Source organism: Melozone crissalis, unplaced genomic scaffold (assembly GCF_028551555.1).
Source record: "Melozone crissalis strain CALT ecotype California unplaced genomic scaffold, PUWL_Pcris_2 ptg000023l_1, whole genome shotgun sequence".
NCBI lineage: Eukaryota > Metazoa > Chordata > Aves > Passeriformes > Passerellidae > Melozone > Melozone crissalis.
This window is the reverse complement of record NW_026535801.1, coordinates 15,371,050-15,396,604: the sequence shown is the minus strand read 5'-3', so window position 1 is coordinate 15,396,604 and position 25,555 is coordinate 15,371,050. Positions and strand designations below refer to the sequence as shown.

Below are 25,555 nucleotides of genomic sequence, written 5' to 3'. Positions count from 1 at the left end.
AAGTGAAGTACTGCAACTAACAACTTATATGTCTAAAGACTCATTAAAGCAAGGTAAATAAGCTTCATATGGTTTTCTTGCCTTCCCAGAAAGATTTACAAAACACTTCTTAAAAAAGATTGTTACCTGAAGTGTCAGCTTCTCTTAGACTAATATTATTTAGACTCAAGCAAACCCAGTGGCATTAGTTGTTTTAATTTCAGTGAATCCATCAGATCTATTGTTACCTGTAAAAAATACACAGAATATATCTAAGAAGGTAGGTTTTGATAGACCAGAGTGACAAGCAGGAGCATTTTTATACCCTCCTCTTGTCTGGAAAAGTACTGTGGCAAAGGAACAGCCAGAGAAGGAACTAAGTAAACCATATTAACATGAGTGATACCAGTGTGAGTACAATGTATTTTTGGAATATATCTATTACCACTGTCCATAAATTATCCTGAAACCAAGACATTTTATATTTGGCTGACAATTCTTTCAATAACCTGTAATCTTAAGTAAAATGTTTTAATAAGACTTTTGAACATGCAGTCCTTCCATTTAAAATAATCATGCGAAATTACAGTGATCAACATGAGTTGATTTTAAAACTGCAGAAGAACTGAGTCAAAAACATGGTAATCCAGAGTAAAGGTGCTGATGGTGACTCTACTCACAAAAAATAATTCTTTCCTCCTCTGAAAACCATTTATGCATATTCCTAGTGCCCTAGCAGCATAATACAAAACCATAAAGAATTTTTATGTACTAACTGCCAATTTTGCTTAAATATAAAAGTGATTCTACATGGGAGGTTAACAAAGACAATCAGCTACTGCAAGATTGACCTACATTTGGTTTTTTATTGATGGGAGGTGGGGGTAGGTTTGTTTTTGAGAGGCTGTGCAATACACAGTGTTCTATTTCTATCTTTTCATTCTGCACTGACACCTGGCATGAACTGTCCACCAGCACCCGTGTGCTGCCTCTAAACACAGCTCGAACACCACCATGCACTGACACACATCAAAAGCATTAGCTCAAGACAAGGTTTCACCTGCTTGGTCCCTGGCTTAGTGTCACATTTGCATTTTCTCTTCATGTGTTTCCTTTTACCCAGCTGGTTCTTTCAGCTTTCTTCTTGCTTTGAGAATTTCATCTTTGCTTCTGGATGGCTGCCATCCCTTCCCTACAGCCAGCCCTGGCAGAGCACTGGGTTTTCTCTCTTGTTGGCATTTGGTTTTTCTAATCTGTCTTCTCTCAACTGCAAGACTGAATTAAAAACAAGGGAAGGGGGAAGGAAACATTAAGTAAAATAAATATTCCAGTGACACACAACCTGAATGTGTGTGTGTGGACAATGTAGACACAGGAGTTTGGGCCAGCAGTGCAGATCTCCAGCCAGCACTGCTCTGCCTGTTCCTTTCAACTACAGTCCAGAGCCCAAGGTGAGGTTTGTCTTTAGTGAAGATAAACTTACTGAAGTTTTGATGGGTTTTGTACAGGCTGATAAATTTCCAGGATAAACACAACATATTCCTCTAGATTTTAGTATGCATACCTTAGGAAACAGATCTAACCACATATGCTTAAAGTGACTTCTGCAATTTAAACAAAAGTGTTTCACTGAGATCAGAAGGAAGCACAAAGATAAAGGAATGCACTTTAAATGAAAACTCCTAAAATGTGAGGTTTTCTCCTGAATTTTCTGACACTTCTGCAACAGAAAGCACTAGATAGGCACATGCACAAATTCCCCAAAGGAAAAACACACTTTTGTTACACTCTTATGTTAGTTTAAGTCTTATTAAATGTGGATAGAACTTGAAGAGTTGCAGAATTTTTAAAGGCATTCTCATTACTGAATTAATGGAGGGTACAAATTATCTCCAAAATTGTGTGGTGATAAACATGATTCTCAAAAAAGCAAACAACCCCTCCAAACAACAAGCAAAAGTCCCAAACAAGCAGAAGATGTGATTTAGGCTGATCTGTTCCATGACCTCTCTGAAATTTCAGCATGTGCTCTTTTCCCTTACTGTGGAGAAGGCAAAAGGTTTTATCAGAATAAAACTTAATGAGAACTAGGTAAACACACTTCAGATTTCTACACTGTCAGAATGGGGCTGCCAAGCTGGCCCTGACACACCCCAGCCCAGGGGTAAATACAGTTTATGGATTGACACCCTGCTTCAATTTGAGAAGCAGGGTGTTAATCCATAAACTGTATTTATCAAGTGACCTGCACAGATACTTCATTGGCTAACAACAAATTGTAGTAGCTTACATTGCAATTGATATGCCAAAAAAAGTACCATCAAGTTTGAATCACCAATTTTGTTTGATGTAAGCTCACTGGCAGATATCTCAAATTACAGGCACAATTTGGGATGAAATTAGTTGTCATGAAAACCAATTTAAATTGCCCTGTAAATTGCATGAAAAAAGTGGCTTTTCAGCTGCCAGTGAGAAGTTGGCTAAGTCTGGTCTAGGAAAGACAGCTGCTCAGTCTGGATGAGTCTATCAAGACATATACTGTAGGGAATGCTGAAAACATAACTCAAACCACAAAAATGTAAATTTCTGTAGCAATTTCAGCAATCATACTTGAAACCTTCAAAATGTTGATTTTCCATGTCTTTGCAATCTATTCCATTGGACAACTAGCAGCCTGTGTCCAACAGGGGATCTTGGTAGAAAAACATAGTGGAACTAAATAAACATTGAAAGAAATGCTCTGTGATTACTACTTACACTTTGAGTCTATAATGTATAATTTAAGCAAAGAAATTTCTTTAAATGCTTGAAATTACCTCTGAATGCAAACCAGAACTCACAAAAAGCTGTATAGAGAAACATGATAAACCAGTTAGAGCAAAACATCTCAATAATCTATATTGCTTATCCAAAACTCCCCCCATCCTACTGTCAATGGTCTATAAATTTAGAATAGGGAAGTACTGATCAGTCCACAGCTGTTCTAAACTGCATGTGAAAGACAGCTGAAATCCCTTGGAAGAGCCTTCAGGAAATGCTCAGTGAATTCATTCCTTTCCTTTAACTCTCTATCCCAGTTCTTGAAAACTATTCAAGTCTGTTATACACACATGCACAAACCAGAAATCTCTCATGGATTTCTGCTCCCAAGACAGGTCAAAAAAATAGCTGACAAAGCACAGAAGAAATACTGGAAATTGATTCATTCACCAAAGAATGAAGATGATCATGTGGTAACATCTGATGCAGAGCTGGATGCCAAATTAGTGATAAAACTATGGACCATGAGGAGAGTCAGTATGAATTAATAGTTGGAATATGAATACATGAAAATGGCTCATTCTCCCAGCCAATAACAAGTACTAGTTACTTTCAACAGGGCACCCTCAGTTGCCTGTATCATTTAAAAAACCCAAAAAATGCTATCAAGTGACAGAATAACATTGTTGTTTTCTGAAGCTGTTCAGCACCAGAGAGGAAGGCAATCTTAAGCTATTTTCCCCTCTCAGTGGTGTCACCACCATACCTGTGCACACATCCCTGCACACACATTTGGTAGAACAGCTTAGCAGGTTTGACTTTGCTTCAGGAACCAAAGAGGTACTGCAGAGTCTGGCAGCCAGGCTGAGAAATCTTTGTCATGTGGCCTTGTTTGGGGATCAGCAGGGTGACAATACCAAATAAGCTACACTCTCCTTTGTTAAAATACTTACAGCATTGAAGGCTAGAGGGTGACATAAATTCCTTGTTTGTGTCATTGCAAGCCTTAGGCACACTGCTGATTGAGCAGTGGATGTGGACACCCAGAGCCATCTGCTCAAAACACAGACTGAACCAAAGTCTGCAAGGTGTGGCATGGCTGTGCATTAGTGGGCAGTTTTGTTCATGCTATGATGCTTGGGATTCACAACAAACTTGTTTTCTAATGTCCCCTGTTAAAAGCCACTAATTCATTTTCTAATTTAAAGATCAGAAATTTCCATCTCTCTCCCATTCTTTTCCTCTCAGGTGTTGCATAAACTTTAGCCCAAGTGTGAAAAGATTTGTGCAAATCTGCAAAAACCTTTTGATCTTAAAAAAACAAAAAGGTCAAAATTTGACAGAATTTCCCTGAGTTCCACTGGAGAGATCTTATCTCTCAGGTCTCAGATTGGTAGTTTGTTATTCTGGTGGATTCTGAGCATAGGATGAGCTGTTAGAATTTGCTGACAGTAGGTTTTTAATACTTAGAGTAGAAATCAAGAATACTTTTGATGTTACACAAAAGATCTTGCTTCCATCTTACATCAACATGCAAATGGTCCTCTTGATATAAGCACAGGATATGAAAGAATAGTGGATTTAACAATCATAATGTTTTGCCTTTAGGTTTAAGAGTATACAGAGACCTTCAATGGACAGTCTCTGCTGTTTCTCAGAACACAGTACTTATCTCCTGCAGCTACAATGCTAAACAAAGTGTTTCCTAGATCTAAACAGCACAAATTTGAACAGATCCTGGTTTCAGCTAACCTGCTCTAATTCAGAGCATGTCAGCTAATACAGTGAAGCCTATCCAAATCAATGGCATTAATACAGATTTTCAGAGAAGCTTACATGCAGCCTACCTGTGTGCAATTTACAATAATTAGATCTTGTATCTTAATGTAGCTGAAAACTGAGTCAAACCAATCTCCAAAAAATCAACTACTCCATGTCAGTGAAGGCTTTTCTGACAGGAAATACATAAGATTTGTCTTCATTGTAACTAAGCTTTGGAAGAATGGTGAGGGGGAGGAGATGATGGTTTTTCTCCTCTTCTAATCCAATCTATTTGAACAGAGGAATCAAAACAACAGCTGTTCAGTACAGTGCTGGTGCCACAGACTCCAGCATGAACTCACCAAAGACGAGATGAGGAGGCTACAGATTCCCTCTTTCAGCTTTGCAGTCTTTAGGCTGCTGTGACTTAAAGGTGCAAGTCCAAATGGTCCTGTTAAAAAGCAGCCATGACTTTTGCCAGGAGAGCAGTTTCCAAGCTGTGCACCATCCCACCACACACACCACTCTGAACCTCTGCAGTATCCATACGGATTGCTTGCTATATGTAAACACAGGATTATGAGACAAATCTGACCAGATCATTGTTGAGAATAATATTATACTACATACCAGAGAAGTCTGTTTTAATGAAAGGATTCTCTATTTCTAATACTTTCTCAGCCTGCTGCAGTATAGTTCAGCAACTGAAAAATACTTTCACTTTTGGGATGTCTGAATTGTAATCTCTTATATCTTGGCCAACACATTTGAAGGCAATAATTTTGCTTACCCAGCTCAAGTATAGGTTTTGCCATTTCCTACTGTCCTTCGGTATTAATTTTTTATAACTTGTGATACAACAGTTTGTAGGGCTCCTATTCAAAAAAAGTTGAAGAGAAGCAAACTCCGTAGCAGTATCCTGCCATTGACTCTCCTTTTGCTATCCACTCCCTGGTTTATAAGCCAAGTATCTAGTTTCTTATTCCTCACAGGGTCAAGAAGGTAAAATCTTCCTCTTTTTAAATAGACCTTTAGGCTAGCACTCCAATATAGCAGACACTCTGGGCTCCCAATGCCATGTCACCATATTTCTCTTCCTACACACATTTGAGTCCCTTGTGACAGCAGGGCCAGGGCAGCAGGCTGTATGGACCTTTGTCCCACCTTTTTGTCAGTGACATTTACTCTGAGTGCCTGTGCTGTTAGATCCCCCCACCTTGAGAGGGGCTCCTGAGCACAGCAGAGCAGGGCTGAGTTCCAAGGAAGCACAGCCTTGGCTTTATGCAGCCCTGGCTGCTGACACCAGCCCTGCACCACCAGCAGGCCCTGGCAGGGACCTGCCTGCAGTCAGACCGCTGCACACCTGTGGCTGAAGCCACCACCCCCTCTCCAGGGGCTAATCCTCCCTCCGGGGTGTGCTCAGAATTACTCTTGGTGAAAGGCACAAGGAGCTTGGATCACCACCCTTCTCTGACTTTTGTCTTGGTTGCATTTCATAAACTGCCTACAAGTAGCACTCAGCACTCGTCAGTAACTAAACTTCCACTCTTGTTTCTGTTCTTCATGTTGCTAAGAAGCTTAATTGCTATGAGATAAAAGAATGCTTCTATATTTTAAATTTTCTACCTGAACTGATTATGTCCACAAAATAATAAGCAACAATTTCCTTCTAAAAAGTGTTATTTTTTAAATGTTCTTCCATTCAAATGGCCTGTATAGATATCTACTACGGAGCAGTAGAATACTGATGGGCACTTTATGGTACAATACACATCAAAAAGCTTCTCCTAGTATCAGATTATTCTTTCTTTTCTCCTTCTTTTTAGCATTCTTGTTATTTAAATGAGTAGTGAATGTGTAACATTAGGGATATACAATCTCTATCTCTCCCTAGATATATATTTATACAATATATAAGATCAGGGCACGTTAAAACGTTTATGGTCTCCTGAGGAAGTCACTGCTTGGGATTGATCAGAGATTAGATTTGGGATTTCATTAAAAAATACATTAATGCTGCATTTTCACAACTAAAAGAATAAAAACTCCTCTGTTAAATATTCAGTCTAATTATACTTTGCAAGGACTATTACCAAAGCTGTAATGAAGAAATAATTTTATAATGCTTGAAAACTTCAATAGCACATTATACTGAAAAACAGTAATTATGGATTAAAAAGACTTTGTGTCTTTCCAATTAAAAAATTAAATTCCAGCATAATAATGTGCAATTGCTCATGTGCTATTCTTTATAAATCATACAGTGTAAAATGACAACTAACATGGAAAAATAGTGGAAAAAAATTCCCCCTCCATTGCCTTTACCTCTTAAGCCTTAAAAAAAAAACCACCACCAAAACCACCTTGGGATAGTAAAATCAATATTTTACAGATATTTTAAAAACATTTATGGGAAATGGGTTGGAAAGGAATATTTACAATTACATTACAACTGCATAGCCTTTTAAACTGCTGTTTTCAATGAGCATTTCAAAAACGTTAATCAAACTTATCTAAAATGCTTAACAATATACACATAAAATCATATACACAAATGGTTTCTCATTTATTTTTAACTTTTTGCATTTTTGTTATTTGGGGAATTATTTAGATATACACTATAACTTACATATAAATCTATTTAGATATTATAATTTTTTTATAAGTTTCCATAAGTTGCAAGAAAAAGAACAGAAAATTTACCTTATAAAGTTCCTGGAAACATTACTGGAAACATCTTATTTCCTGCATTCAGTTAGAGACATTTTAGTAGAAACCCAGCAAACCTCACCATGTTTAATAACATGGTAAAATATTTACATTTATCTTCCTTTGTAGCATGCCTGTATATCCCTTAAACATTTTTTTCTTCCCAATGTCTACCATGTCACCATTGCTCCATATGAAGTCTGACATGTACAATAATGACTTTTTTTTATTTCACTATTCCCCCACCCCCAGGTACCCTACATCTAACTGCAAATGTTGTTAAAATCTGAAGGTTGTTTTATGCCCCTTAGCAGTTTGGAACAATGTGCTGCTTCTGCCACCCCCAGAGCTCTCACGATAAAAATTGTTAATAAATTGGAATTGCCACATTTTATTTTTATATTACTTATTTTATAGCCATATCTGAGGAGGAAAATAAGGTAGAGCTCTTATCAATGTCTCAGGTAGATTACAATGTAAGCCAATCTGGATGCAAAGACATGTCATCATTAGCTGAAATACATACTGAGGTATTTATTGTATCTCTAAAGTGAGCTCAGCAAACAAAATAAAACTAAACAAATCCCCTCCACAGCTGGAGAACAACCCCCTGTTGTTCTCTATATTTGTTATTAAAACTGAAGAATGTGCTTACCACCATGAACAAGTCACCATAAAAGAAAACCTGCAATGACTTTGTACTCATTTAGACAATTCCTTCCCAAAGTCTTCCCTCCATCTTCTGTCCCTCCAGTTACTCTTTAAGTGCTTTTTCTGAGCAAACAAAAGGGAGAAGGGGAACTTTTCTTTTCTGCCTGAAACACTCTCCTCCAGGATGACAGTGTAATTATATGCAAAGTGCACAGTTAAGTGTGGAAGATGTAGCAGGGACTTGGTAACCAAAAAGATTGTGTTGCTAGGGAAACAGGGGCAAAGGGGTCTGAGTGGAAAATTTGTACAGACCTTTGAGAACTATAAACGCTGTAATTAGTGCAACAAACTGGCCTTGCTTACACTGCATGGCCTGTGTGTCCCAATCCCCAATCAAGATTCTGCAAAATAAAATGAATCGAAGCCAAAACTGTACATCTACTGCAAATAGGTTACTGTAAAATAATACCTTTACTCCTCAGTTTTCACTTTTAGGAAGTGAAGAGGTTATAATTACTATCCAGTGTTTATTACATTTTTCTCCAATAGTTGGTCAATGTCTGCACCATAGACATGATTACATCACATAAGCACAAAAAACCTCATAACAATAGAAATCTGTAGGACTGGGACTTAGAATCAGTTGTTTTAAATTCACAGATTCTCTAATCAGAACAGTTGCAGTTGGTATACTGTAGAGTAAAAGACTGAGCTTCTTTTGCCTTTGCATGTTCCACCTTCCACAGGTTTAGATGCAGATGGAAGGAAGGGCTACCAAATCTGAGTTTGAGAAGCTGCAGGGGCACAGGCTGGAAGGTGAACCTGCTTTAAGGCAATCACTGTACCTGTTGTCACATTTCCTGTCAGTCTATCAGGTATCTGCTCTATCCAGACCCCTCCTGCTCACCTGCCCTTGCCAGTTCCCCATGATTTGAGTGTGCATCCTCCCATGCTAAGTATGGATCTGGTGCCTTTGTCTGCCTGCCTGCAGGAATCACCTCTTCTGAGCTGCAGTCTTGTACAGTTCACTCATCTTTTTCAATGAAAGAGAGCAAATGTAACTTCAGAATTTAATTTTTTTTTTCAACTAAAGAAATAAAATAGGAAGAACTCTGCAGAGCCTTCTGGGAAGCAACATAGAGAAAGGCTAAGCCCTAATTCCTTGTCTTCTTCCAAGCAAACAGTTTCTGTCCTCATTCACCCCTGAATATTCCAATTATCCTTCTAATCCAAAAACTACCTGCACAAGCACCTGGACATGAGAGCTGCATTCTCAGTAGTGAGTTTTTCAATTTTAGAATATTTGAAGCTTTATGAAGAAGTGGCTATAAGATTGGATTGTATTTTCCAAGCTTGGGATGAGGCTTTTTTAAAAAGTTAATCAAACAGGAAGCCAACTGTTTGAGTTGTACATATTGTAGAACCAGACATTTAAACAAAATGCAAACAGCAGCCAGCTTGAAATTAGTTCAATGAATTCTTCACCTGTAATTCTGTAAACTGATTGACCTCATGTCCAAAGGCCTTGAACAGCCTGTGGCTTCCCATTTGTATCATTCTGTTGCAAGCAGGCAAATTTCTTTTATACTAAGAGAAGCTTTCTTACACATAGGAAGTTTCAGAAAAGGAGATTGATGAATTCAGCACACTCAAGGTCATTCCCCATGGTCATTTGCCAATGTATACAGAAAAGTAGAACATTTTTTCTCCTTCACCCTCACTTTTTCCTCTTTTAAATCTTGCTGGCCTTATTGTTTATTAAAATTCCAGCTATAAAAATATTTTTATGGAATTAAGAAATCAGATGAAATTAGTACATGGCTGTACAGCATTGTAAGTTAGAAAATGGAATCTTCTTAAGTGTGACCAAAATTTTGGCATACCATCATCTTCCTGAGGAAATACCAACAGTCCCAGTGTTATGAAGTACAACCAGAATTTCTGTAACAGTTTCTAAACACATTATTGAAACTATTTTTACAAGCAGAAACTTGAGAGAACATCATCATTACCCATTGTGCACTGGAAGAATCAATAAATTGGAGAGATGGAACAAGAGGTCATTGTGTTCTCTCTTTCCCAGGAAAGATTTTTTCCTAGCCATTAGAGTAGTCTCCCTTAAGCAACCCCAGTGAAGAATGTGGAGAGGAGAAAGATGACATTTCCAGAAATATCAGTAAGCAACAAGCACAAAAAATAAACTACACTCTAGAAGAATCATAAACATTCTGTACATGTTTCATTAGAAAGGAAATAGCTGCTTCCCAGAATTCTCAAAAAAAGCCCTCAACTAAAAAAAGACTAATTTCTAATCTTCTACTTGCAGCCTTTCATGTTATTTCTTTTTCATGTTCTGAACACACATTTTACAGTGTGTCTAATATTTTACCCAGCTAGCTGAACTACCAGGAAGAGGAAAGTTAACACTTAGATTATTAAACCCTTGAAACACCTAAGATAGTTTCCCTGCAGATTGCATGGTGGAGTTTAAAGGTCCAGGACCATGGTAATGAGGTCACAAATGATTGCTCTTTATCCTGGGCCACTCACCCACACTGCCAAGCAGTCCCTCTGTACACAGGGCTCACATCTGCAGCCCTTAGAACTCCTTGTTTGTCCTCTCTAAGTGCAACCCCAGCTCTCAGTCTGTCCTTGAAGCATATCAGAGCTGACCACCCCACACTGGTGATGCGGCACTGGGGTAGAGTTGGCACACACAAAAAATTGGCTCCATTTTCACCTGATCCCCCTTTGGGAGGAAGGCAAAGCAAACAGTTTTGTTTTGATTCAGATTTCAATAGCAGCTGTCGGAAAGCTGCTCAGCAGTTTGGAATGTCAGAAGCAGTCCCTTTGGAGCTGGATTAGAGGGAGATGGAGACAGCCAAGAGCACTGAGAAGATAGCTGAGTAACCATGGAGTAAAACTTACTGCATATTCACAGACAGAAAGAACCCATTCTCTGTCACATGCAGCTCACCCTCAAATCTTGCAAGCAAGGCCCAAACTAAACCTATTCCTTAGGCTTGTCTAATCCATTTTCATTAAATAACTGTGTAAGATGTACTGGGACAAGAACTCTAAAAATAAATCTGCCAGTCTTATTGGAGGGGAAGCTGCAATGCATGCAAGCCAACAAAAATAACAATTTTTCATTCTACTCACAGTTCAGGAAAAATATTCATGTTTGCCAAATTAAAAAAAAAGACAAAACTGATGGGAACGGAAAATATTTTCATGCTGAAAGAGGATATTACAAACAATGGAGACTCAAAGTCAAATATCTCTTTATCCTTTTTAAAGGAACTTTCTGAAATACAACACCAAATTTTTGCAAGAATGATGTAACCTTTAAACAATACTACTCCAAACACTTTGTCATCTAACTCTCATATAATTATTTAACAAATTATGATGGAGCAGACCCACCCATGCCTACACATCTGAGAATTTCTTCTGGCCTCCTGGCTTTAATTTTCAGTCCTTCTGGCAGTATTGAAAAAACTGAAAAAGAGCTGAATATTTCAGGCCTACTTTTATTTTAGAAGTTATTCCAGAAGTTCACAATACAGAAGTTCAATGAAGAAACAACATGCAGATAAGCAAGACTGATGATTCTCAGATTTGAGCCTAGAAAATGGTTAAAAAAAAAAAAAAACAAGAAAAGTGCCTATAACACCTTTACTCAAAACTATTTTTTGACATTTCCTCAGAAGAGAGGGTAGGTGGAACAGCTTTTCCATGGGATCAGCCTATATATATGTATACCCTAGGGCTGATCTAGACAGCACCTGGAAGTACCAGCAGAAGCATCAGTGGTTTGGGGTCACTTGGCCTGTTCAGCTGGACAAGAGGAGGCTGAGGAGAGACCTCACTGCAGTCACAGCTTCCTGTGAGGGGAAGAGGAGGGGCAGGCACTGATCTCTGCTCCATAGTGACCAGTGACAGGACCAGAGGGAATGGCCTGAAGCTGGGTCAGGGGAGGTTTTAGATTGGATATTAGAAAAAGATTCTTCACCCAGAAGGTGGTTGGGCACTGGAATGGGCTCCCCAGGCAAGTGGTCCCAGCACCAAGCCTGCCAGAGCTCAGGAAACATTTGGACAATGCTGTCAGGCACAGGGTGTGACTCCTGGGGATGGTGCTGTGCAGGGCCAGGAGTAGGACTCAGAATCACAGAATAAGCTGAGTTGGAAGGGACCACAGGGGACACTATCTCAACCATCATTTCCCTCCTCTAGCTGAGATGGTTTGAAAAACCCAGCCACTCTGTACTGAAACATGATAACAGCAACATGAATATTTTCCACACAAAGCTCTGCAAGAGGAAAAGGAAGAGGGAGTGTTTCAGCCTAAAAGACCAGGAGTCACCCAGCCTAAGACAGGAGTACACATCTTCAAATGCTTCCCAGTCAGAGGCAGTGCATGATAATCTGAAAAAGAGAGGAACAGCTGGCTCATTAATACATTAGCCACATGCAGGGTTAGGATGAATCAATTCAGCTACAGCTTCAGAAGTCCCAACACCTCTACAGAGAGGAAAAGCTTTGCTCTGCCCTCTTATAGTGGCCAACAAACTTCTATGCCACCTGCAGAATCAGTTACTCCAAAGCATGAAAAAATTTCTGCAGACTCTGGACTTTCAAATGAGAACATGCACTCATTTAAGAAATGCCAGTTGAAATCTACAGCAACAAAATGAAAACTTCACTACTTATAGAAATTAAGTTTTCATCTTGAAAGTAGGTTATGATAGTTATCTGGATAAGTTTACACATAAAGACATTACATCCCACTGTCCTACTTTACACATGGCTAAGTTTTGCAAGAGAGAAGACAACTAGAAAACTGAAGGAAGTAAAATTCTGTTGTGTTTTGGCAACTAGAAAATGGAAAGAAAACAGTTAGTCAATTCTCAATATATCATATCAATATTCTGGGAATCTGGATCCCTTACTAAGTCCTGATTCTTTCAGCATTGAAGAGATCAGCCAGAAAAAATACATTAAGCATTGGATTTAGAAATTCGTAGTTTGAATGTAGACTCTTCAAATATACATTTTAAAATACTCAGCCAAGTTGCTTTTGCCAGACAAAGAAAATAAGAATCAGAAATAGATTTGGACTGAGCAGATTAAAATGAATTCTTGTAGACTTTCCAGTAAATCCACAAAAAAATCTTTCATTTTAGAATTAAGGTGCAATTGTCTTGTATGCAATGAATACAGTTCTAGTGTTCCTCAAATCTCTATCAGTAATTCAGGCCCCCCAAAAAGGTAAGAACCACCATCTCTAATTCTTACAATAATCATAAGTCTTGTAAAGCATGTTTTATAATGTAAAGTATGTAGTGTTCAGCACTACAATAAATTCAGAAAGGAGTAACAGCTGATGCAGTTAATAATATCTACTGGAGCATTATTTCCTTAAGCTGCTCAAAATTCAAGCAACTAGAATAAGTACTAATTTATAATAACTGAGTCACCACAGGGTAGCCTGTGCCTTGTACTGAATCCAATACCTCATATTTTACAGCATCTTAATCCTGTAGTTGACATCCAATCCACCGCTTCCCAAAAAGTTTTTAGCAAAAATGATAACATCTGAATTTGCAATAGGAAAATGAAACAACATAGGACCTCTTGTCCTATGGATCTTTTAGGCTCCCACAAACTCATTTTTCTCTCTTTGAGAGGTCAGCCACATTTGGCACTTCCCAGTGCAAGGACTACACTACAATGTTGACCAGCAGTACCACACTCCTGGTGCAGGGAGAGAATTTGTTCTTTACTTTGCATGCTCTAAGCCCACTACTGCCAGAAAATGTTCCAGTAAGAGAAGGGGAAAAAAAAAGTAACATAAACACACTTATCAAACAGCATCTGACACTGGCTGCACCCAATCTCAGTAATGGAACTCAGGCTGAAGGAAGGAGAAAATGTTCAAGCAGATTGTGTTCTATTGGATTATGAAATACTTTTTGGAAGAAACACCAAGTTTGTACTTGATTAGGATCTCAATTCTAGGTGGTCTGAAACATGCTTTGAGTTGCATTCAGTGTGTGAAGTACTCAGACTACCACTTCATTGCATGGACCAATCAATTCAAGTCAGGCCAGTGCTTTTAGTTTGTTGAGACAAGAACATACTTCAGTTACTTTTTTTTTTTCTACAGATCTATCCTGAGGTCAATTAAAATGTTTTATTATTTAAAATGTCTTATTGTATTTAACAACAAACATTATCTTTTCTTCTAGCTGTCTAGAATAGTATCATAACTGTATTAACACAGTTCAGTAATTTTGCAGATCTGGATCTCCTTTCAAATCCAGATGCCACTGGATATTCAGTGAACTGCTTAATGTTTAAATAGTTATCCTGTGGGCAGATATTGACAGTATTTTATTACAGTGGTCTTTAAAACAGACTCATTTCATTTCACTGCTACAAAAGGGTTTAATATCCTGCTACAGACACGTACCCTCATCTGGTGTGATGGTGAACATTTAAATTCCAAGAACAACAGCATTAAAAGGATCCTACTATGAGTTTTAAGAGAAAAATCTGTCTCTAACACCTTGGGTTTGGGGCATTTTGGAGCTGTTTGAAAGCCTATTAAGCTGGTATGGTTCAATGCACGTAAGATTTGATTTGTGATGCATCAAAGAGGATAAAAAGGGGGGGAACTAGATCTAGCTAATTATTTTTTATCCCATGGCCATCTAAAAATAAAATCCCTGGGGTTACAAGGCAAATAGTAGTTCCAGGAAAATACTCCAGGGCATACCAAGGATTCTTTTTAATTGTTCTATCTTCAAGGAAATTGCATGCTTACAACTCACACCTGAGACAGCAAAACTGTATTTGGGACATAAAAGTGGGTGTGACAACGGTAAAATTTCCCAACCCTGAGAAAGCCATGAACCTTGGTTTTTCATAGAATCATGTAACAGCTTTGGTTGGAAGGGATCTTAAAGATCATCTTGTTCCAAACCCCTGCAGTGGGCAGGGACACTTTTCATGAGACAAGGCTGCTCAAAGCCCCATCCAATCTGACTTCCAGGCATGGGGCATCCACAGCTCCTCTGGGCACTCTAAAAGCTTTGGAATTGTTCTGCTGTCTGCAGTTTCACAGGACCTTCCTTGGTAACAAAGGTGAGACTGAGCACAGATTCTGCATTGTTTCTCCTGCAGTTAGAATAGAGATGCCAAAAACGAGGCACGGTTGAAATCTTGATATTGCCAAAGAAACACATGAAACACCCATGCAGACTAGGCCAGGATGCAGCCCTTTCATGAATTTGCCCATGAAATGTCTCTGCCTTAACTTGCAATTAGCTTCTTGCAGCACCAAAACCAGCATCAACTCTCTATGGGTTCCAGTAAGGCCAAGACCATGGATAATCACACTGCAAGACAGAGTTTGAAGATTTTTTTTTTAGTTTATGCTGCTCTTGCCTTCCTGATCCTGTCATTTCTGACTGCACAGCAGTGGGTTTTAAAAGCTGTTTTGACTGGGGTTGTGGCTCTAAAAAGAGATATATGGAGCCACTGGAAGTGCTATGGAAGAAAAGAACAGATATGTAGGCAATACAGCTTTAAACAAGCAATGTAACTCAACACACATTTGTGAAATGATGCTCCTTAAGTGGCTGCCTGTGATGTTGCCCAGAGATCCCAGCGCAAGATCAGAATCAACCTCTGACTCCCGAGCTCCAGGACCTGCTGCTTCCCCTGGGTTTGCCTTCCTGTGTGGATGGATTTGGTGATTTGGGATGGCAGCTGTCACACACCTGCAGGAGAATGCTGTCATCCATCCTACTCTTGGTGCAAAAACAGCTCCCTGCAGTCCTACTGCAAGAAATTTTTGGAACTTGGCAAACATCTCCCTGAAACCTGTAGATAACTTTATGGGCTAAAGACATTGCTTAGAACTTGAATCAAAAAATCATCACAAAAAGGTCATTTTTTGTGTGAGGAAAGGAAATTTTTCCATTGAAACTGCAGAAACATGCTATAGAACAACAATTCACAAATGGTTGAGAATGTCTTAAAAAAAAAAAAAAAAAAACAAAAAACCCAGAACAACCCTAGACCAAACTGCTCTACTTAAACAGGAAATAGAAAACAAAAACTTCATCTCAAGAGAGAAGTAACTCATAATTATCTGACTGCTCAGCCTAGTTTGTGGTGTCCCAGCTGATGTTAACTGTATTCATTACAGCAAATACAGGTAATTTTGCAAAACTACAAATCATGAACCAAATTCTGCTGTAGACCTTCATCTATTCTACACAGCACCTGACTACATCTTGCAGCTGAGCAGCACTTTTATGAATCCTGTATATAGAAAAATATTTTTCAGAAATTACTAAAATCTTGCAAAAGCCACACAAAAGATTTGGGCTAGGCCAGGATGTACCTTCTTAGTTAATTTGTCCAGTACAAGATGTTGTAGGTCAAGTTCTAACTTGTAATTAACTTCAGAGATTTGGAAAGATGAAGGGCAACGAGAACACTCTCTTACCTGCTGCCTGCCTGACACACAGAGCCAGATTAATTCTGGCAGTTTCACTGTTCAGTTACTTGAAGTGGACCCCCACTGGGAGAAAACAGAGAAACCTCCCTGACAGCCATTTCCATCAACAGTGAAATTAATGTTTACAGTGGTCAGCTACACATCTGTAGTTGGAAAAGGCATCCACAACAAACTGTGCAAACAGTATCCTAATCAACAGCTTAATCACAGCAGTTACATCCCCATGCTCATAAGTGTAGGAATTAATGAACAGTGTTCTACTTTGCTTGCAGTGATGAGGTTTTCATTTACTACTGAATCTTTTCTTTACTACAAGCAATGTCACCACAGTGTGAAATTGCTATTGACCACAGACATGCTCCTACATCAACACAAGCATCAGTGACAGGGCCATGGCCCAGGTTACGTGAAACAAGAGTTGTGTAAACAGACAGTGCAGGAGGAGATGAATCAGGCTTGTTTGGCAGGAGTAAGACTTGGAAAAAAGCACATGCAGTGGTGATGAATCCAGTCAATTTCAAGTGTGGAAGAGCTTCACCTAAATTATCTCTTCCATCCTATTCTAACTTATGTCTGCACTACAGAGCACTTAACCAGGACATGTCTGGCAATGAACAGTGCTTCTGTAAATGCTGTATACAGATGAAATAGTGTTAGACAGCAGCATTTCTAAAGTTTGGAAGTCTGGGTGGGATGACTATCATACACATTTTCCAAATGCTGAGTGAAGAGCCGGGAAAAGGACAGCAAGCGAATATGATAAAGCACAAGAAGCTTTGGCTTACAACTTCTATAGTAGTTTGCTGTGCAGTCAGATCTAACCTCAAGAAGAAACTGAGATACCTGAGAAATCTTCCTAGCAGTCTCCTGCCTGATTATCTTACAATCTGAAGAAAAAAAAAAAAAAAAGAGCAGCTATTTAACTGAGGAACGTAAGTGCTTATAATGCAAACAGTGAATCAAGAACTGGAAGATGGTCATTGCTCACCACAGAGATGCTCTTTCCATTCTCTTTGTCTTCACAGATGATCTTCATCAGCATCCTAATGTCTCTGACAGTTTTCCTATATGTAATGCAAGGTGTGAAGGTATTTTGAACACCAGACATATTTACAGTAAAATCATTCTTACATGCACAAAACCAGAAATACTAGATTTGTAATCAGTGGTGAAGAAATAGTTTGATGGAGAATGAGGTCATAGACTCTTTAATAAAGAATCAGATCCTGTTCATCTGGAGACAGGCAAACATTCACAGACAACTGAACAGATGAAAAAGACTAAAATCTGAGAAAGTACCAAATGCTCCAGACTTCATTGACTGTGAATTACTCTTTTAATTTCAACCAAGCAGTTTTCCTACTTGGATGCAAATTGACCCATGGTCTCTGGTTGTGAAATGCACAATATTGGGAACTTGATGCTGATGTCATATTTATTGTCCCAAACTCTTTCACCACTGGAAAATCACAAGCTAGCTATGCCCGGAGGGACACACACTAGTAATCCTTCAATTCTTCAAGATTCCAAGAAATCTGCCTCTCCATTCTGAAATGAAATATAGCTGACAATGATTTTCCAGAAGGGGAATTGCTCCAAGCCTTTTATGCAAATTAGACCAAAATTTAATATAAGACCTCGCAAAAAACCTCAAACCAAATAATTTATCTAGTTTACCACCTCTAGTTTAAATAAGCTTTGGCTCCAAATTCTGCTCATGAAGAAAGATGCTTGTTTTGAGTAAACAGACAGGTGTAGGACATGAGACTATTTCAACAATCAGCCTACATGCCTCCTCAGGTAGGCTTCAGCAATTGCATTCTACTGAACAGCAGAAGGAACCTACCAGCAGAAATCCAGGGCTTTTCCTCAGTCCTGTTCTCATACCTTCACTCCAAGGAGAACACATGCTGAATCCTTCTGTTTCCAAAATCCAGGACTTTAGGCACCTTCCCCTAATGGTGGAATTGTAGTGTCCTCAGGAACTGACCAAACTTACTGAAGATGAAGATGGGGAAAGGCAGAATTTTCAGAACTGTTCTCCAGGATGCACTGGAGGAACAAGAGTATGAATTAAACAAATATTTCCCTTCTGATTATTTTTTTCCAAAAGGGTTTAAAAAGTGCTTATTTTATTTGTAGTAAATGCCCACTACCCTCAGGGCAAACGCTCAGGCAAATCTCCAGACTGTGCAAATACAAAAACCCCTTGCTACTAAAAATAAATCCAAGATCAGCCCATAACTTCAAGTGACAACTTTTTATTTTAGGCAAAAACAAAACAAAAAGGCCAAAAACATTCCGCTATTGCAGTTTGTAAAATTTTCACTGTTTTCAGTAGAAACAGTTCACAAGTCAGAACGCAATATTCAAATAACATTGTGCAAAATTGTACTGGCATAACTACACATAGCAAAAAGACTAGTGTAAATCAAGAATTCCATTGAAATTAGTTGAGCTGCTCCAGTTTTACAACAGTGTACATCACCTCAGAATAGGCCCTTTTTTACAGAACATCCCTGGAATTCCTCTTGCTTACAAAAATTGCTTTACATGCAACAAGTAACCTATCAGTACAACATAAGCAAGAACATCTCCACAAGTTATCACAGTGTAACAGAGGAAAACATGTCAGCCAATTTCATACAAAGGCAAATCTAATGGCAGTTTTGAACATCCCTTGACTGCTACCCTCAAAAATTGCACATCTCAATAGAAGAAATAATTTAGAATGAAGCCAAGCTATGTTCTTAACTATCAGTACATTGACAATTAGGATGGATTATGGGGTTTGTTTTCTTTTTTTAGCTTAGTAGATTTTTCCAAAGAGAGTTGCTCCAAAAGTTTGTGTAATAAATGTTAATTTGCAGTGTTATCAGGCCAAGTCCTCTTCTGCTATTCAGATAGATCTGTCAACACTACAGAAGTCTCTGTAGTCAAATACAAATCCCAATAAAGAACTATTTAACAAAGACCATACCTTAAGCATTTACTGACAACGTGCAATGAAACCAAGCAAGCAGTAACAGGACTCCATTTCCATTTGGAGCATTCAGAAAGAGACTGCTGCAGTTCAGCTGGGGTACAGGACTGGAGTTTCACAGAACACTTGTGAGTAGTTAACATTCTCCCCCACTTGATGTGCAAAGTAACAGTTTCCAAATAACGCATCTAAGTCATTCTTTGCATAAACAGAACACTAAGAGTGGAACTGATTTTCAGAGATGCTGAATGCTCACAAACTCATATCAAGAAAATACACAGGTACATCTGGCAGTGATTGGTAACTTTGTTTTCCTGTACACCCATATTCAGAAAAACCATTCTAAAAAGAACTCTTTGATCACAGGAAAACCAATTGTTCCCCAGTGCTTTTCACCTCCCTAGGTTATGAAGGACTTACCTTCTATTGCCTTTCCTAACAACAAACATTTTTGGTTTAACATATATCAACCTGGCTTGGGTCTAAGTCATCTGATGAAGGGCACACACCAGAACCATGGAACTATATGGAGAAAGCACAGTCCTGATGTTCTCAAGTGTTTGGGTGCTTTTATTTCCTTTTTGTAGGTTATATTAATCTCATGAGGACAAGTAAGAACAACAGTTCAGCTTTGCTCTGGAGATGCATGTAAGTGTGCATCAGTTCTGGAAGAGATCAGCTCTGCAAGTCTGTACATGGGAAAAAAAATAATAAAAGGTTCTCAAAAATACCAGCTCTGTCTCCAAGCACACAAATTAAAGTGGCAGACCTGTTTGCATGCACACAGTAAGTCAAACAGAAATCAAGACACCCATGAAGTCACCCTGCAGGAATGATCTCTGTAACTGCAAGTCTCTGGTCACTTCCTACGCTTCCTCCTTTGCCCTCTCAGCTTGATGGAGAAGCTGTCAAGTACTCAGCAAGGAAACATTTAGCAAAGACATATGGACATCACTGGCACTGAGTTTCTGTGAAGACATCAGTCAGCATTTTAGAGATGTCAGGGAGAGAGAACAGATAATACTTCAGCAGGGACTTAGTGTGCTACCACTGAATTCTCTTAATAAGCAACAAGAAGTTTGGCCTGAGGCAGAGGAAAGGTTAATGGATATGACTTTGTTTCCTTCTTCCCAAAAAACTCAGTCTCAGTGTTTTTCAACAGTCTCAGACTCTGAATTCCAGGAAATTGTATTTTAGAACAAATCAAAAAATAGCCCTGAGACTAAACATACTTTATAAGAGCTGCTATTGCTTTACGTAAATCAAACACAGCAATCATTTACCGCCACACTAAGTAATATTTAATTTTCACTCCCTTTTTTGCTCACTTGGGATACATACCTGAAACCAAGAATTTCTTTCTAAGATATATGTACTTAAGCACTGTCTGTTACTTTACCAAGTACGTAAATGCTACAGGATTATGGCACCAAGCAAGGAAAGAATAGCTGATGCAGGTCAAACTTTACCAAAGGAGCCCTCTTCTCCTGTGCCTTGAGTTTTTGAAAAACAATTCTAATAATCACAACTGTCACCACAGACTTTGTTACAATGTAGTCCTTCCTTGTGATTTAAGTAGAATTTACAACTGGAGTAACAGCATTTAGTACATCTCAAAATCAACTGCCAGGGTTATTGAACACAACCACCAGCTTTTAAGTGTGGCTAGAAGTATAGCACACCAAGAAAACAAGAATATCAAATGTATCAAGTTGTGCATAAAAACAGACCTTTACTGTTTCTTAAGCTACAAAGTAGGCAATCGGGGAACTGACTAGGTCTATGCATAGTTAGGATTTTAAGTAAGCCAAAAGAATTTGAACTCTTTCAGTAAAACTGTGCTTGTGTGATGCACAGGTCAGCTCCCTTCAAAAATGAACATCCCACTCTATACATACAAGAATTTTTAAAAAGCTCCATGCACTCTCAAAGCTATTTGCAAATCGATTTAAATACTTCAGCTAACATCTATGCTATGGCACAAGACAGCACATAAAAAATTTAAGGCTAATTTTTGTCTGCACACATCAAAGCTGGTCTCAGAACAAGAGCTGTCATATTTTCTTAACTCTGAGTCTTTAGTGTGGATTTGTAATAAACTTGAGCTGCCACAGCAATAGTAGAGTTGTCCTGCATATAAAAAAGACTGAATGTTGTCCTGAATGCTGTTCTTTTATCAAAAGCAAAAACTTCACACATTTACATTTGGTTTTTATCAGAGCAGCTCACTAATTTGTACAGTACATTGTCCAATAACATACAAGGTAAACTACCAGAGAGATACTCAAGTCCTACAACAACAGGTGCAAAAGAAAGCCCTACGGTAAGAAAGCCCACTGCTGCTTGGGAGAGTCACAATGTGATGAAAACAAACGTCAGAATGCATTTTGGTGAAGTCAGTTAAGTGTCAAGGCTGTAATAAAGGCTATTTGTTAACTTTAGCCCTTCTTAATGGTTCTTAACCATTCAGTTAAGATCTCCTAATAAAGCACTAGGCAGTTTGGCAACAATGAAGTTCTTTACATGCTACTGTTACAGAAATAGAAAACAGACTTAAAAGCACTTCCTTCACCTGAATATGATCTGGATCAGTCACACCAGGTTTAAACAAACCTATCTAAAGCAGTACATTTTAGACTTCAAATTGCACTGTAGTGTTTCAGAAGAAACAAATTAATACCCACAAAGCCTAGAAAAGAAGTATCAGCTGGCAAAATTACACAAGTTTGGTGCACAAATCTGCTTATTTTTAAAGCTCTGTTCCTCAACAACTCCAGGTGACAGGCAATGTCAGTGTAAATCAAAACTTTTACTTCAAAACAATCCTGTCCATTTTCATGGGAAAATAGATAGTAAGCCAAATTATTCTTATCTGCTAATTTAACAGGTGAAATACTTTTATACCTTCTGGTACAATTTTAATTTACTGGGGTTTTTTGCATAACATTTTAAAAATACTATAAATAGAGAACTTGCACATTCTAGCATGATTTACACTTACTTGCTGAATGAAGTACACTGCAGCCATAGTTACTAATACAGAACATAAAGGAACAGCAAATACGCATCAAAATTATGATGATTATCTGCACACATATGCAAGGGTTTTTTCCCTAAATCAAATTGTTTGCAAGCAAATCCATCATCTTAAGCACTGAACAAGACTGTTATATCTGCAATATCATCTTTAAATAGTTGCCATTATGAGGAGACCTGAGAATACAACTGATCCATGGAAACTATGTCGATGGAAGCTGTGTATATGCAAGCCAGTGAGACCTGCTTGCATGTAACAGACCAATATTCAGACCCAGAGACTGTCCACAATGACATTTACTTTGAAATTACTGAATCTAACTCTGTTAAAGAGGTACAAGATCAATTTGTTTTATAAGTGACTATGACACTGGTATTCAGGTCATTGGAGCTTTCTGCATATCTATAATTGTATTAACTCAAACCCAAGTAATGCACTCCAGGAACACATGAGAAACCTCAGTGAAGTTCCTGAACAGTTTCTGTTTGCAGCTGCCTTCCCCCCCGCCCCCCCATTTTTGCCTTTCACTGTAATTTCAAAGCAACCATTAACTGCCACATTATCAGGACAAACCAAGTATCAAAAAATCCTGTTTTACATGCCAGCCTAAGCTGCTAGTCAAAAAGAGAGAACACATCTGCTGCTGTAAACTTCTGCATAACAGATACCATGCCTGACAAACCATCACCTTCAACGGACACACAAACACCACTATGACAAAAGGGAGGAAACCATGCACAGGTATTTCAGTATTATGTGGCCAGGGTCTATAATACAGTGATGAATCACATCAGAGCAAATTTGTACCAAGAGTGATTAATGATTCAGGCTGACTCATAAGGATCTAAGCAAGCCTGTAAGAGCCAAGTATTTTCTGGAAGAAAGCATACTGAGTAAGAGGATAATATGTTTTTTCCCTACATCTGCACAAAAATTCTATGGACAAATAGAACAATAGCAGGGCAAGTGCTTTAAAATGCAATTTTCCAGCCAATAAACCAACACTAGTAGGAATTCCGTGAAGGAAGGAATTTTAAGAATGTGACTTACCAGAAGCACAAATTTTTGATATCAAAAAATTTACACAATACACTAACACTGTTTTTGCATACTCTTCTTTTTAAAAGTTTCAAACGTATTAACTTGTTTTGCTTTGTTTAGGTCTGAGGCTGTTCAGCAAGGTCACATAATTTGAGACTGCTGCAATAGTTCAGCAATCCTTTGGTCCCATGAGCTGCAAGCCAGCAAAGTATAAAAAAATCCTTCCCTACCAAAGGAAAAAAAAAAAAAAAGGGTAGGGGGATCATCACCAGGAAACACCATCTGCTACAAACCAGAAAGACAAAATTTTGTTACAAAATACACATTTTCATACAAAAGACATCTTGCAAAACCATCTGATTGCCCCTCCCTCTGCAGATTACAATGGTAAATGGGATCAGCTGGCTGATCTTGAGACTTGTTTTAGTGGGGAAAAAAAAGTCAAGAGGACACACGCCATCACAACAACTGGTCCTTTAAATGGGAAAGGATTATGATAGTCTTTGTTTTCACCAGTGTTTAAAAAAAAGCAGAAGAGAAACAGAACCAGAGTCTTCCAAAGCAGGAAGTACAACAGCATATCAGCTGCTGCATCCTCCTGAACTTCTCAATGTGCTACAAACTGTCAATTATGCAAACAGTTTTGATTATGGCAGTGCCATGAATTGTTAAAACAATGCGTGTGTGTGATCAGAAAGGTCCGGTCAACTGGTTCCATTTTTTTCCCAGTAGTTGCCCAGAAAAAAGTCAAGACAATCTAAATTATTCTTCAGCTTCCTCAATACATCCTGGCTGCTGGAGCAGAGAGTTCTGTGGTATTACTGTACTTGTTCCACGAGAGATCCTGTCTTGATCTGTGCTTGTAGTCAAGGAGGCCATAGAAATGGGCTGTAACAAACCAGGTGTCATGCTGGAGGAGACAGTCAGGCTGTGTGTAGTGCCCTTAAGTGTGAGATCCTGTGTGGGAAGAAGTGGCTTGAGGATGCTGACAAGACAGAAAGCAGAGCCACTTTTCGGAATGAAATTCACTTTGTTCTTGTCAGGGCAATAGAAGGCTGGAATTTCGTGCAATGGCTTTGGCCTAGAAATAAAATACACACAATAGTTTTATGGAACAATCAAATTCTGCCAATGGCAGGGATGTACTGCTGAACACATCACCAGAAACAAGTTGAGGTTTCAATGTGAAGTATTTCAGCTACTCAATAATGACTTAATGACACTCACAGCACACAGCATATGACAAGATGGTTTAAACTGCTTGTTTAAATGTGCTGCAACTAACAGCATGCTCTTAGGGCAGGCTGTTTCCAAACCAACTTTATGCTTGATCACAAATCCTATCCATGAATTAGCACATTCATTATACGAGAAAGAATTTTCAATCATGTTCTCCAGAAACTTTCACAACCCAACCAGTTCTGCCCCACATACAGACACTATTTATACAGTAAGCCCTGTGAAAGAAAGCTGGCATAGCAATGATCCTAATACTGCAAATCTCAAAGGAGTTCATAATCATCTGGAGTTCCCCTTTTCTATACTTTTGCCTTCTTTGCATGTTCACATGAGTGTGCCCTGACTCTCTGCAGAAGATGACCCCAGTCTTACTAAAAAACTCAATGCAGAGAGTAAAATGCAGTTTTCCTGATCAAGCACTTATCTATAATCTGGGAAGGAAGTGCAGAACACAAACATAGATCCTGACTTGCAGCTTTGCCATCTCAGCATTGAACTCAGCCCAAGACATGCTTTAAGAAAAACAGAGCTGGAATGGAAATCATGGATAGCTTAGGAATGCCTTCTGTGCACTAACGCTGCAATGTAAATCTACTTACAGTAGCCAAAGTCTACTTTAAGACAGAACTACAGAAATCTGCTTTAAATTCTCTCTTTATTGCTTGAAAATAGCCACCAGAAATTTGTATTCACTTTTTGTTGTTGCCAGCATTGTCCTTCAGCCTATAACCTCTCCTTCCCTTCCTTGTGTTTGTAAAAGAGCCATGTTCTCTTCTGTCTTTGTTTTACTAAGCCAAGCAAGCCAATCTTCCAGTGTATTTTTGTAGAGATACTTTATTGTGAAAGAAATCCTGCTTATAAG

The 25,555-nt window shown here is 38.6% G+C and overlaps 1 protein-coding gene across 2 annotated transcripts in view; it reads right to left on the bottom strand.

Annotated features, from left to right (window-relative positions):
- Positions 1 to 18,638: 18,638 nt before the first annotated feature.
- FAM117B (family with sequence similarity 117 member B) overlaps positions 18,639 to 25,555 on the bottom strand; it is a 28,501-nt gene continuing 21,584 nt past the window's right edge. For both annotated transcript variants that reach the window (XM_054278142.1, XM_054278141.1), the window contains one exon: positions 18,639 to 24,535. In XM_054278142.1, coding sequence (XP_054134117.1) covers positions 24,217 to 24,535 — 319 coding nt within the window. In that variant the 3' untranslated portion in view covers positions 18,639 to 24,216. The remainder of the gene's footprint in view (positions 24,536 to 25,555) is intronic.